The sequence below is a fragment of the Pinus tabuliformis genome, chromosome 8, assembly GCF_031772625.1.
Source record: "Pinus tabuliformis cultivar Carrire ecotype Pingquan chromosome 8, CPIR1, whole genome shotgun sequence".
In the NCBI taxonomy this organism is placed as follows: domain Eukaryota; kingdom Viridiplantae; phylum Streptophyta; class Pinopsida; order Pinales; family Pinaceae; genus Pinus; species Pinus tabuliformis.
Window position 1 is genome coordinate 1,106,957,386 of NC_142294.1, and position 12,034 is coordinate 1,106,969,419.

At 35.5% G+C, this 12,034-nt stretch overlaps 1 protein-coding gene across 3 annotated transcripts; it reads left to right on the plus strand.

The window, feature by feature from the left end:
• Nucleotides 1–3,902: 3,902 nt before the first annotated feature.
• Nucleotides 3,903–11,627, plus strand: LOC149239222 (selenium-binding protein 1-like). Of its 3 annotated transcripts, none has more exons than XM_089367091.1 (9): nt 3,903–4,021; nt 4,240–4,274; nt 4,414–4,585; nt 7,392–7,587; nt 7,906–8,133; nt 9,155–9,386; nt 9,559–9,666; nt 10,409–10,681; nt 10,977–11,627. In XM_089367091.1, the coding sequence occupies exons 3-9, from the start codon at nt 4,444–4,446 to the stop codon at nt 11,256–11,258; spliced, it is 1,461 nt and encodes a 486-aa protein (XP_089223217.1). In that variant the 5' UTR covers nt 3,903–4,021; nt 4,240–4,274; nt 4,414–4,443; the 3' UTR covers nt 11,259–11,627. The 3 variants fall into 3 exon arrangements, with proteins under 3 accessions (XP_089223217.1, XP_089223218.1, XP_089223219.1); XM_089367092.1 differs by having other exon boundaries at nt 4,422–4,585; XM_089367093.1 differs by lacking the exon at nt 3,903–4,021 and having other exon boundaries at nt 4,038–4,274; nt 4,422–4,585.
• Nucleotides 11,628–12,034: the final 407 nt, after the last annotated feature.

The following is a 12,034-nucleotide window of genomic DNA, read 5'->3' on the forward strand; positions in this document are numbered from 1 at the left end:
CCTCTAAGGAATTTGGAAGATTCCCTCAAGATTCTTCAAAGATTCTGCTTTGTTGGGAATCTGCAAATCTGATGCTTAGATGGTGATTCTGATTTCACCATCGTGTTCCCTATGAAATTCCGGTTAAAATGACTGTAAACTTCATTATCATTCTGACAATATGAAAAATTTACCTCCCCATGGAATCTTTCAGGCATCAAGGAATATTCTCTGCAAAAGATTCTGTCTCGAAAAATGTGCCATCATGGTTCCGCCTCTGGTCTGGCTCGGGTTCCTCCGCTCTGCGTTTTTATGCTTGGTTCCTCCGTTGGTCCGCTTCCCCACCTCGGGCGAATGACAATTAGCAGGTTTTAAATAAGTTTAAGCGACAAAGATTACAAAGAAATGGTTGTTGGGCCAATGGTAAAATTCGGCAATGATAAGCATGGGGTTGGGGGTTCAAATATCGCCCATGCCAAACTTGGCGCTTCGTTTTGATTTTTGGGTTTTTGGTTTGTTTGTGTTTAAATGGGGCCACTGCATGGTGGTGGGCCGACCCACGTGGCCGACGCGGGTTCGATTCCTGCCGGCCTCCCATATATTTCAGCCGTTGAAACGACCAACCTATTTTGTAATTATTATGTCGTTGGGGTGGGTGTGTCCGACGGGCCTGACGTGCCCCTTTTTTCATTATTTTTTGTTTTTTAATAAACTTATAGTGCTTTTTTTTATTTTAATGAAAATAATGATCATTGGGTATTTTAAAGAGCCAATAATTTTGCCCGTTCCAGTGGCCAGATTCCGGTGACCGCTGCCGGTGCAATTTGTAGGTCCATTAACCCTGCCACTTGGCCAAGTCAACCCTGAACTTTGACTGGCCCTATCTCCTCCATACGAATTATGATTTGTGAGTGGTTGTTCAAATTTTTCTCTATTTTATACATAATTATAATTTGCATCCATATGCAATAAACAATATTTAACAAATATAGAAATCTAAAAACAAATTAACCCTCATAGTATAGATTTTAGATTTTCAAATATACGTTGGTAGATATGTTGTGATGAACTATCTAGTGGAATATCCACGACAACATACGAATAATTCTAACCATATTATTGAATAGGTTTTGTTCAAGGTGGATTGAAAAAGAGAGTTCCAACAAGAACCCCTGTGTTTATTAGACATGAAGGAAATATTGCTCTAGAACCAAGCCATTATGTAGTTAAAGGTGCAATGGAAGCACTTACGGTCCAAGCGAAGCTACATGGTAAATGGAGCATGCCATGAGAGAGGCACATCCATTTTTGTTTCCATCTTAAAAATGGTTGATGTGATTATTAGAACAACAAGGAGAGTGCTATTCCAAGGGAGAGGGTCTATCATGTACCCATTTTGATCCATTGATTAATTGTGATTAATTATGTTTAGCATTATTTCATTTTGACGTGAATATTTCATTACCATTCCAAGTTGAATTGGACAAATCAAAACATCATATGTATCATAATTTTAAATTAATGAAAAATATAAACAACCAACTAAAGCACAAGTGTCTATAGGGGCTATGAGATCACAACTAGGGATTAATGAGGGGGACTATGGAGATTCATCCTATAGATAATCCCAAGCATGATACACCATTGGAAGGTAAGTTTCCTAGTAATGTGATGAGGGAGAAATAACTTCCTTTGTTGTGAGGAGGGAATTTTTCTAGGTCCAGTACATCACAACATAAAAAAGCATGGTGTCGCATATGGCATCAGAGAAAATGTTCAAGGGTGTGACAAGGCTATTGCACAAGATAAAATGCTCAAGAGTGTGATACACTGCACCATAAAAATCTATAGTGCCACATGTTACAATGGAGAAGATCTTCAGGGATGTGATAAGACATTTTGCAATAGAAAAATCATTTCCAATGACACGTTGCATTGATGAAAGGTTTTAAGGATGTGATGTCACATCAGTTGACATTTGTGGTGACACATAGGCAAGATGATGTTGTCGAGGGGTAATAGGCAATATCTTTAAAATGCCTTAAATTCTTATTCCAAGCTTAGTTTTTAGAAAGAATATAGTTGTTGGAAATCCCTTGATGAGTAGAATACATAGGGGGATCATAGGTGTCTTTAAAATCATGTGAATAGAGAAGATTAAGAGGCAAAGTTGATTACCCACTTTCCTAATAGAGTTTAGGGGGTTCGGTATGTGACACTCCTCCCACCCTTTCATCAATATCTTAGCATGTGTGATTAAGACATGGGGTTTTCCCCTTGTTGACCAATAGCTAATCATGTTCATTCATAAATAGTGTTTTTGAACTATGAAAAATAGAATCAATATATTGTAGGTATTGGAGGGAGGGATGTGAGGTAAGGGGCATTTATAGGTACAAGAGAGTATAAAAAGTGGTATTTGGTAAATATAGGGGATAGAAATTAAAAATACGAAATGTTTTATTAGAAAGATGTATTTAGAAGGGGGGTTCAAGAAAATGATTTTGGGACATTTTTATCAATATCTAGTGATATTATAGGTGTTTTTTAATATCCCATGAACGCAACTGCTATGACACAGGTTGATTAAGTGGAGATCCTGTGTATTAAGAATTGTACTATGGTGGAGTTGAATGATGAGTGTGAGTTTATTTGGCCTAGGATTGGGATGCACATTGAATTACTTACCCTTGGTCCAAACTATGACTCAATTGTGAGCAACATGCATGTGAGTTTATTTGGCTTGAAATTGGGATATGGCGTCAATTATATGCCTATACTCTAGAGTTCAACTCCAAGCATGGGTGGTTGATAGAGTTGAGTGATTTATTGGTTGCTAATACTACTAGGTGCTTGAGAAGGAGGGAAACTATATTGGCACATTGCGATTGCAATAACACTTTGTGAACTCAATGAGGTGAAGAGAGGAGTGAAACAATGTGAAAGGGAAACAACAAATACACAATGTAGCCTTAATGAATTCGACATTCATTGGAATAGATGGAAAGATGAGTTTGAGAGATGTATCTAGATGAAAAATTGCACCAAGGAGTCTTGTATAGTGATAACAACAAAGTAGCTGTTGGAAATTCAAGAGTGATAATTTTTTTTTGAAAAATTCATGAAAATTTATTGTACAAAACAAATAGAGCTCAATTAATAGATGACATCTCTACCACAATTGGATGGAAGAATCATGACACATCCTAATCTATATAAATAAATTATTCTATATCCTCTCCCATTAACTCAAACCCCAACCCCATATAAAAAATGTAAATAAGTTGTTCTATGTCCCTTCCATTAACTCAAGCCCCATATAAAAAATCAGCCTTAAGTGGCTTCGCTTTGGCCTTTGGAAAAACATAATGAGATATTATGATGTCAAAACTTGGCAAAATAGATGGCATAGCTAAAGTTATTCTTACTATTACATTAAAGGAAATCAGCCTTAAGTAGCTTCGCTTTGGCCTTTGGAAAAACATAATGAGATATTATGATGACAAAACCTTGCAAAATGGATGACATAAGTTATTCTTGCTATTACATTAAAGGGAAAGAATGCATGGGTAAGGTCTTTCTTGCTATTACATGAAGCGAAAAGAAGTAACGTGATGACATTACAGCAATAACCTGCAATAAGTATGCAATTTAGTTTAAAAATTTTAAACGTTTTGACTTCTGGTTTGTAGCCTAAGCAATAGGTAAGCATGAAATGGAAAAGACATACTTATTGGATGCTAGTATACTGAAGAATTTAAATATTTATAATTAATATTATATTATCATTTAAAAAATACACAAGAGTGTGTATATTATTGTATATTTTTTGTTATCTATAATTTCAGCCATTGATATTTTCATACTTCAAACATCGGCATGGCATAAAACAAGGCAAAAATATTATCCGCTTCTGGTTTTTAATTATAGAGTTGACTTCATTAGAACTGCACAATCAAATAAAATCCAAAAAATTGAAAAGCCAGCCCAACTATGACGGAATAGATATGGCACACAGCTGGGAATCCCAATTTATTCGCAGGTTGGTTGTTTCTCAAAGCCAATCGGATTATAATTGGCATTAGATTATAGTCGTGCCATCATCCTATAGTACTCCCGACTAATTTTTATTGAAAAGCCACATAAATGCCTAAATTAATGGCTTTGGCTTTAGATTTTTCACAAATGGGGATCAGTTGAAATCTATAAAACACAGACATATTTATGTACTCTACTCAGCGATTGTGTCTTGTGCTGTAGGAGAAGGAACTTGCATTTTCCAGAGACTTTGTAAGGTGGAGAGAACTGCCCATTTCTGGTTCTCTGTCTCAACATGTATTTTGTGTTTTCATGGTTTGGGATGAACCCAATTCGTTGATTGATTGATTAAATGTTATGTTAATTCCAACATGGTTATGGTTTTGATGTGAACAGGGTATCAGGCAAAAAGGAAAGAGGTCCAGCATGGTTACTACTGAAGAGTTAACAGTAGGGAATGGTGAAGTTCATGGTTGCTGCTCTGGTATTGGGCCTGGTTATGCATCCCCTCTTGAAGCAATGAAGGGCCCTGTGGAAAAGCTTTTGTATGTTACAGCTATCTATACAGGTACCAATTTACCTGACATTTTGTTTCTCTCTCAATTATTATACAGTATTAAAACTATGGTTATCAATGTTTCATTACAGAAGCTATCACTTTCCATCCTCTGCTTCTTTATCTCTTTATATGGATAAAGATCATTTATTTTAAGACATTGTCCAACATTCTGCACAGTTCATTTATATTGCTTCTGCTGTTACTTCATGCCATAGAAAGCCGTCTGTGCTGTATTTACTGTAGTTGTAACTTGTTGCCTATCTTATAACCCACACACCCTAGTGCTTACCTCCTCCACTCAACTCTGCTTACATTTTATGGTAAGTTATACCGGTGCTTCCTGATTCAGTAGCCTTCAACCAACTCTGCTTACATTTTATTGTAAGTTATCCTGGTGCTTACTGATTCAGTAGCCTTCCAACTCTGCTTACATTTTATGGTAAGTTATACTGGTGCTTCCTGATTCAGGGGCCTTCCTCCACCCAACTCTGATTCCGGTTCAAATTACCAGTTGTTCCATTTTAAGTTTTTATCGAGGTTTTCCTGCTTCTGGTCAACTAATGTTTTCCAATGCAATTTTATAAGTGAAAACTGTTCTCTTACAACTTTGATGGATGTTTATTGCATTCTCAAAAAGGTTTTTTATAATTTATTATAATAAAAATAATTAATTAAAAATAAATTTAATAAATATTAATAAAAAATGACTTTAAATAAATTATATTTTTAAAAATATTATTAATTGATAATAAAATGATATAATTTTTAACTAAATAGTTATATTGATTAAAAATAAAAAATATATATATATTTTAAATAAATAGTTATATTGATTAAGAATTAAAAAACTTTTTTTTTATTAATATAAATTTAATTATGAATTTTTTTTTAATTTAAATTTTTATGTTTAAATGGTATAATTTCCTTTTAAAATTTTATTTATATATTTGAAAACTATAATTTAAACAACGAAAATATACCACGTAACCAAATTTTATACGAAAATATACCACGTAACGAAAATATACCACGTAACTAAAATTTGAGCACGGTCTCCTCTCCTTTAGACTCCAAAAGCTCAGACAAAACGATTTAGCCACGACTTCAACGATTTGAGCACGGTCTCCTCTCCTTTAGACTCCAAAAGCTCAGACAAAACGATTTAGCCACGACTTCAACGATTTATGATAAAAAAAAAAAGATTACAGAATTGCATAATGTCAAACATTTGCACTCAATTAAAATTTTGTGCAACTCACTGTGCAACGTTTTGCACCCCAAACAGCTTGAGTTTAGTCGAAAGTTGCATATTTAGTTGTGCAATTCGCTGTGCAACCTGTTCCACCCAAACAGCTTAAGTTTCGTCGAACGGTGGTATTTAGTTGTACTGCAAACTGCAGAATGGAAAATAATATATCTGGAAAAATCCACCAAGCATGCAAAACCAAGCCTAGGAGTAAGAGAGGACTCGCAGAAAAGTTTGGCGGCAAAATAATCATAGAGGAGGGGAAATCCTTTTACAGGACCAAATCAGTTGAGTTATAGAAGAGGAAGACTCATTCCATGGGACCAAAATCAGTTGAATTAAAGAATCCTGTGGGAAGGAGAACATATAAATATTTAGTTTCAAGGCTTCAATGCCGTAGCTGATTTTAGATGGCTACTTGTGTTGCAGAAAACTATAACAATAAATCTTGACCTTGTGAAATGGCCAATTGTTAGTTGAGTATTGTAGATTTCCCAAATTTCTATAAATTTGATGAATATGAATGAATTTAATCATTTGAGTTTAATCATATCCATACCATTTTTGGAATATTCTAGAATCTGCAATGAAATTAAGGATGACTGAAATGTAATAAAATTCTCAAGGACATTCTCAAGTACAGAGTGAAATGGCCTTGGGGAGAATAAGTTCTTCAATGTCTTTGTAGCAGTACTATCCTCATTTCATCTGGTCCACCATGACATAAAAGTGCTAGCTTTCCAGTCTGGCCCACATAGTTTCTAACCATGGAAAAAATTCACATGATGCTGTAGGCCATCCTGGGGAAGTAAGACAGCTTGACTAAGAATGCCAAAATTACCAACTAAATTGAGCAAGAAAATAAAAGGTTATGAGAAAATGTCCACATACTTTCTATGAGCAGCTTTATTCAAATAAAAATGAGCAGTGTGAAATGGCCATCAGCAAGGATCATGAATAATGATTTACTTCTCTGGTCTTATGCCCGTATTACTTTATCATTGTTCAGTCATTTAAGAAACATTTGGTTATGGGACTTGTAAACCATATGAAAACCTATCAGACAATATTTCAGGAGCATTAATTGATGAATATTATATATCAAAATCTAACCCCGCTAGAGTTGCAGGGGCATTGAACATTCAAAGGGCGGAATGAAACATTTGGTAGGTTGTTGATCCTGATGGTATTTTAACATGTTAGAATTAGTATGGTTCATAAATTCCCAATAATTGTCCCTTTGAATAATGAGATCAAAGTTCCATACAGTATCCTTTATGCATACACAGAATTCTAGTATGGTTCGTATTATGGTTCATAGAAATACTTGAGTATCTTCTTTTATTGTATGTTATATGCATAACTGGTATTCATAATTTTAAGGTTCGTAGCAATAACAGTTCTTTTCTGTTGCAACTTGGAGTACAACAGTACTCTTACATTTTAAAATATGCTTGAATTTGTATGACCGCAGTTTGAGGACTGGCTGTCCTCACCACAGAGCATAAAACTTGATTGAAGTACAAAGTTAATGTGGTTTGAATCTTTTTGACGATGATTTTGGTGTAGGAACTGGCAGTGGAAAGCCCGACTACCTGGCTACCATCGATGTAGACCCAAAATCACCCACTTATTCAAAGGTAGTTCATCGGTTGCCTGTAACTCATTTAGGTGATGAGTTGCATCACACTGGTTGGAATGCATGTAGCTCCTGCCATGGGGATCCTTCTGCTCAAAGGCGCTACCTCATTTTACCTTCATTGATGTAAGTGTCTGCATGCAAATGGCAATGCATATGATGTTATCTTCTATTGGTGTTTCTCCAGAACTTCTAATTCAGAGATATCTGAAAGCATTACATAACTGGAACCTACTTTTCTTGTTTCTAATTTCAGTGCACCTGTTTTAACCGTTTTGCCTCTTTCTTGCAGATGATTGTTTCATTATGTTCATCTATATTCACAGTTCTTAGCTTAATTTGATTATCAACTTTATTCTGGATGCATAATATTACTAGGCATGTATAATCCATGAATTGCAGTCTTCCTCAGTTAATAAATATATTCTGGATTTTCTTGTGCAGGTCGTCCCGTATTTATGTTCTTGATATGGGTAAAAATGAAAGAGCACCTGTCCTTCACAAAGTCATTGAACCAGACGATATCTTTTCCAAGACGAATTTGGCATTTCCTCATACTTCTCATTGCCTTGCATCTGGTGAGATTTTAATCTCATGCATGGGTGACAAAGATGGAAATGCACAGGGTGCTGGTTTCTTGGTTTTGGATTCAGATTTCAACGTGAAAGGGAGGTAATACCTCAACTATCTGGATTACACCCAACTTAGCATAGGTCATTTTGATTGTCTAGGGTAGTCACACTTTGAGTGTAGATTATATATTCAAAGGTGTCCTTAAGACATGAAGTGGTAATTACTTGCATCTAAAGAGGAAGCGCCATGACTCTAATAGATGAGTGCAAAGAAAGCTTTTAAATACCGTTCTTGAAAATCATTTCATTATACCATAAGAAATATGGAGGAAGAAGTTATTTTCAATGTGGTCCAACTTTTAAGAATGCATTCCTAGTTGAAACAGTTTTTATTCTCTACATGTGACTCCCATCCTCAACCCCTCCTTATAAGATTTGAATCAATGATCCATTGGGGACTGAACCCCACATGAACCAACTAATCTATACCTCACAGCTTCATATTTGAAGTTTATGGATCAATTATATTAATGAACAAGTTTTAGGCTAGTGTTTATTGGGCATGAATTGTTAGGTTTTTATACCATTTATACATACAATAAAAGAATGTACTTCATTGTACCATGATAATCTCGAGTTTGGCAAGGTTCCATTTATTCATACATACTGCAAATCTCAGTATTAGCACTACGAAAGTAGTAGTAAGATAGATGCAAATGCTGTCAGCATGTTTGCTGATCTTTTAGCGCCTTTTCAATGTTCGTTCTGTTATAAATAAATAATAATAGCGCCTTTTCAATGTTCATTCGGTTATAAACAAATAATAATCTTCTTCTTCTTCTCTTTTTTTTTTGCTGTAGCTCCTTTTGCTAATATGTTATCGTTTTTAAGATTCTGTGCTCAAAGATAATGTCATTGATGGCTTTGAATGTTATCACTTTTGGACTTTATATATCTCACAAATCCAATAATAGATCTAATCAGCCCCAGTTACTTAGACCTTTCTGACTAGTCGATTCATTACGTTGAGATATAAAAGGTGGTCTTTAAAACATATGCTTTACTCTATCAAACTTTCAAAAGCTTTTAATGTGTGTAATTTGCAACTCGTGCATTTTCAGGTGGGAGAAGCCTGGTCATAGTCCTAAATTTGGTTATGATTTCTGGTACCAACCACGGCATGATACAATGATCAGTTCATCATGGGGAGTACCCTCAGTTTTTTCAAAAGGTTTCAATCCTCAACATGTTGAAGAGGGCCTATATGGGAGACACTTGTTTGTTTATAGTTGGCCTGAAGGTTCATTAAAGCAAACATTGGACTTGGGAAGCGCTGGACATATACCATTGGAGGTATGCTTTTATATGATAAGTTCTTCCTACTGAAAGTAGCAATGCTGAATGAACATGTCCCTAAAAGTTGGCGTCAAGCAATCTCTGAAAGATAAAATCCATTGTTGCATGCAAGCAACTTACAGGTAGTTTTCGGTGCAAATATTAATGCTCGTGTTTCCTGACATTTTAGGTAAGGTTTCTTCATGATCCTTCCAAAGACACAGGCTATGTAGCATGTGCTTTGAGTAGTACTTTGGTGCGTTTTTTCAAGTTACCAAATGGAACATGGAGCCATGAGGTATGAGATTGGATCTTATTAATTTCATGATTGACATTAATTCTCATGTTTGACATTAATTATATCATGGGGCCTTTGAGACTTTATTGTGACATATTCCTGTGTTTGCATTTTCAGACATTTTCAGTAAGTAGTTTTTCTTGTAATGAAAGTCTTTTGTAAAGACCTGGTATGGCCCATTAAAATGTCCAAGATTGATTAGACTGGGGTTCTGATGAGATTGCAGTTTGAAACTTTTTTTTTGTAATTGTACTGCACACGTTTCTCTTAGACTCTCTAAGGTCCATCTAGAACAGATACCATATGCAGGACAACCCTCGTATTTCATTTTGTGCTCTGATGGTAATCTCATCAACTTAAGATTCACATTTCAAAGGTTTTCATGAGACATGTTTCTTATATTTTGCTGAAATAGAAGCATTCTATAGTTCACCGGTTAGGCTAACAATGGTCACAACAGTTTATGCACGGAAATATCTTGATCAAAGATTGATAGGGTTTTACTGTCAAAACGAGTAAAATGGTCAAGATAAACTATAGTCTATATCCTTCCAGAACCACATGCTTAGTGTTAGAGAAATTCATCATGGCCATTGCAAAAAGTGCCTCCTATGAGAACTGATTAATGATGCTATTTGTTTGAGATCAATAGAAAAATATAGAAAAAGTATCTTTCGAAATATATATTACTGTGCTATTGGTACATTTTGTTTATGCATTTCGGTTTGCTTGTGATTGTTAGGTTGCAGTAACAGTGCCATATTTGAAGGTTCAAAACTGGATTCTGCCAGAAATGCCTGGGCTAATAACTGATCTCGTAATTTCCTTGGATGATCGATATCTGTATTTTGTAAATTGGTTGCATGGAGATATTCGACAGTACAACATTCAAGATCCTGCAAAGCCTGTCTTGACTGGGCAAGTTTGGGTAGGAGGTCTGATACGAAAGGGAAGCCAAGTAGCAGTCATTAAGGAGGATGGACAAACATGGCAGACTGACGTTCCTGATGTTCAAGTGTGTACTCTACTCCCCTCTATAACTGCCAATTTTTTTGCCAAGGTTCATTAAGCCAATAATTATTGAACCAAATTACCTTAACAGAGATCTCGTAACAACTAAAGCACTTTTGTTTAAATTTATCCAAGAAAGTTTCAGATACCTCTTAAGACCATAAATTAGTGTTCTATCATTTCGTATTTTTTTTTGGGGCAACAAATTACTTTCAATGAGAAAGACATCGCCCATACACTTGCAGACACATAAAAGACTGGGAAATCCTTTAACATATTTATGGAATATATATTTTCAGGGTAAACGGTTGAGGGCAGGTCCACAAATGATTCAATTAAGTTTGGATGGAAAACGCCTTTATGTTACCAACTCATTATATAGTCCTTGGGATAACCAGTTCTACCCTGAACTGGTAGAGAAAGGCTCACATATGCTTCAGATTGATTGCGACACAGAGAAAGGTGGACTGGCAATAAACCCCAATTTCCTGGTGGACTTCGGAGATGAGCCAGAAGGTCCAGCACTGGCTCATGAGATGAGGTATCCTGGTGGGGATTGCACATCAGACATATGGGTCTAGAAACTGAAACCCAGGCAATAAAAGGACGATCAATGCCTATTCTTTAAGTCTATGTGCATAGCATTATCTCTTGCCATTTGCTTAGTAAATCAGGTTGTCGTATTTTCTGTGTATAAGAGCAAGTGAAATTTTCTATATCAGTGAGAAAATGAATAATACTGCTCAATTTGTTAGTGCAACTGTATAAGCAATATTTGTTTCTAAAACTAAGTGGCATTTAGAAACTAATTGTTAAGCGAGGTCGTTTATTATATTTAATATGAGTTCTAGATGGTACAGTGCATTCACTTTAGTAAACTACATTCAGAAGACACTAGCAGTTTTAACTCTTTATCTATGAACAAGAAAAGAGGAAACCAGCTTCAACAAAGAAAAATAAATCAGACAGGCGAATTTGGAGGAAATGTAATTGGTTTGTTTGGTCTCCATAATTGATCTCGGGTTTTACTCTATTTGAAGGAAAAACCAAACTTGCATTTCAGAATCCTATTTGGCAATTTGGTAGCTCTACAGAAAACCATATCGTTGTTTGAAATTCTGTAATTCTTCAATTAACGGATATTAATCTCTTACCATGATAACAAAGATTAGCAATTCTTTGTGTTAAGGGCTTGGGAATTTGAACAGAGTCACCTACAAGTAAAGCAGGGTCTGCACATCAGCGCGTTGTGATGTTGATTTTCCATCTGAGAAACCTATATGGGTGGATGAATTCTGAGAAATTAATAGCCGATTTCGCAGGTGGGTCGCCATGTAAGGTGTGCCACATCAAATCC

Excerpts from the sequence above, each read along its gene's own strand:
- LOC149239222 (XM_089367091.1), top strand. The coding sequence starts at position 4,444 with ATGGTTACTACTGAAGAGTTAACAGTAGGGAATGGTGAAGTTCATGGT. Across the intron at positions 7,588-7,905 it reads CTCATTTTACCTTCATTGAT|GTCGTCCCGTATTTATGTTC; the intron begins GTAAGTGTCTGC and ends TTTCTTGTGCAG. Across the intron at positions 8,134-9,154 it reads GATTTCAACGTGAAAGGGAG|GTGGGAGAAGCCTGGTCATA; the intron begins GTAATACCTCAA and ends GTGCATTTTCAG.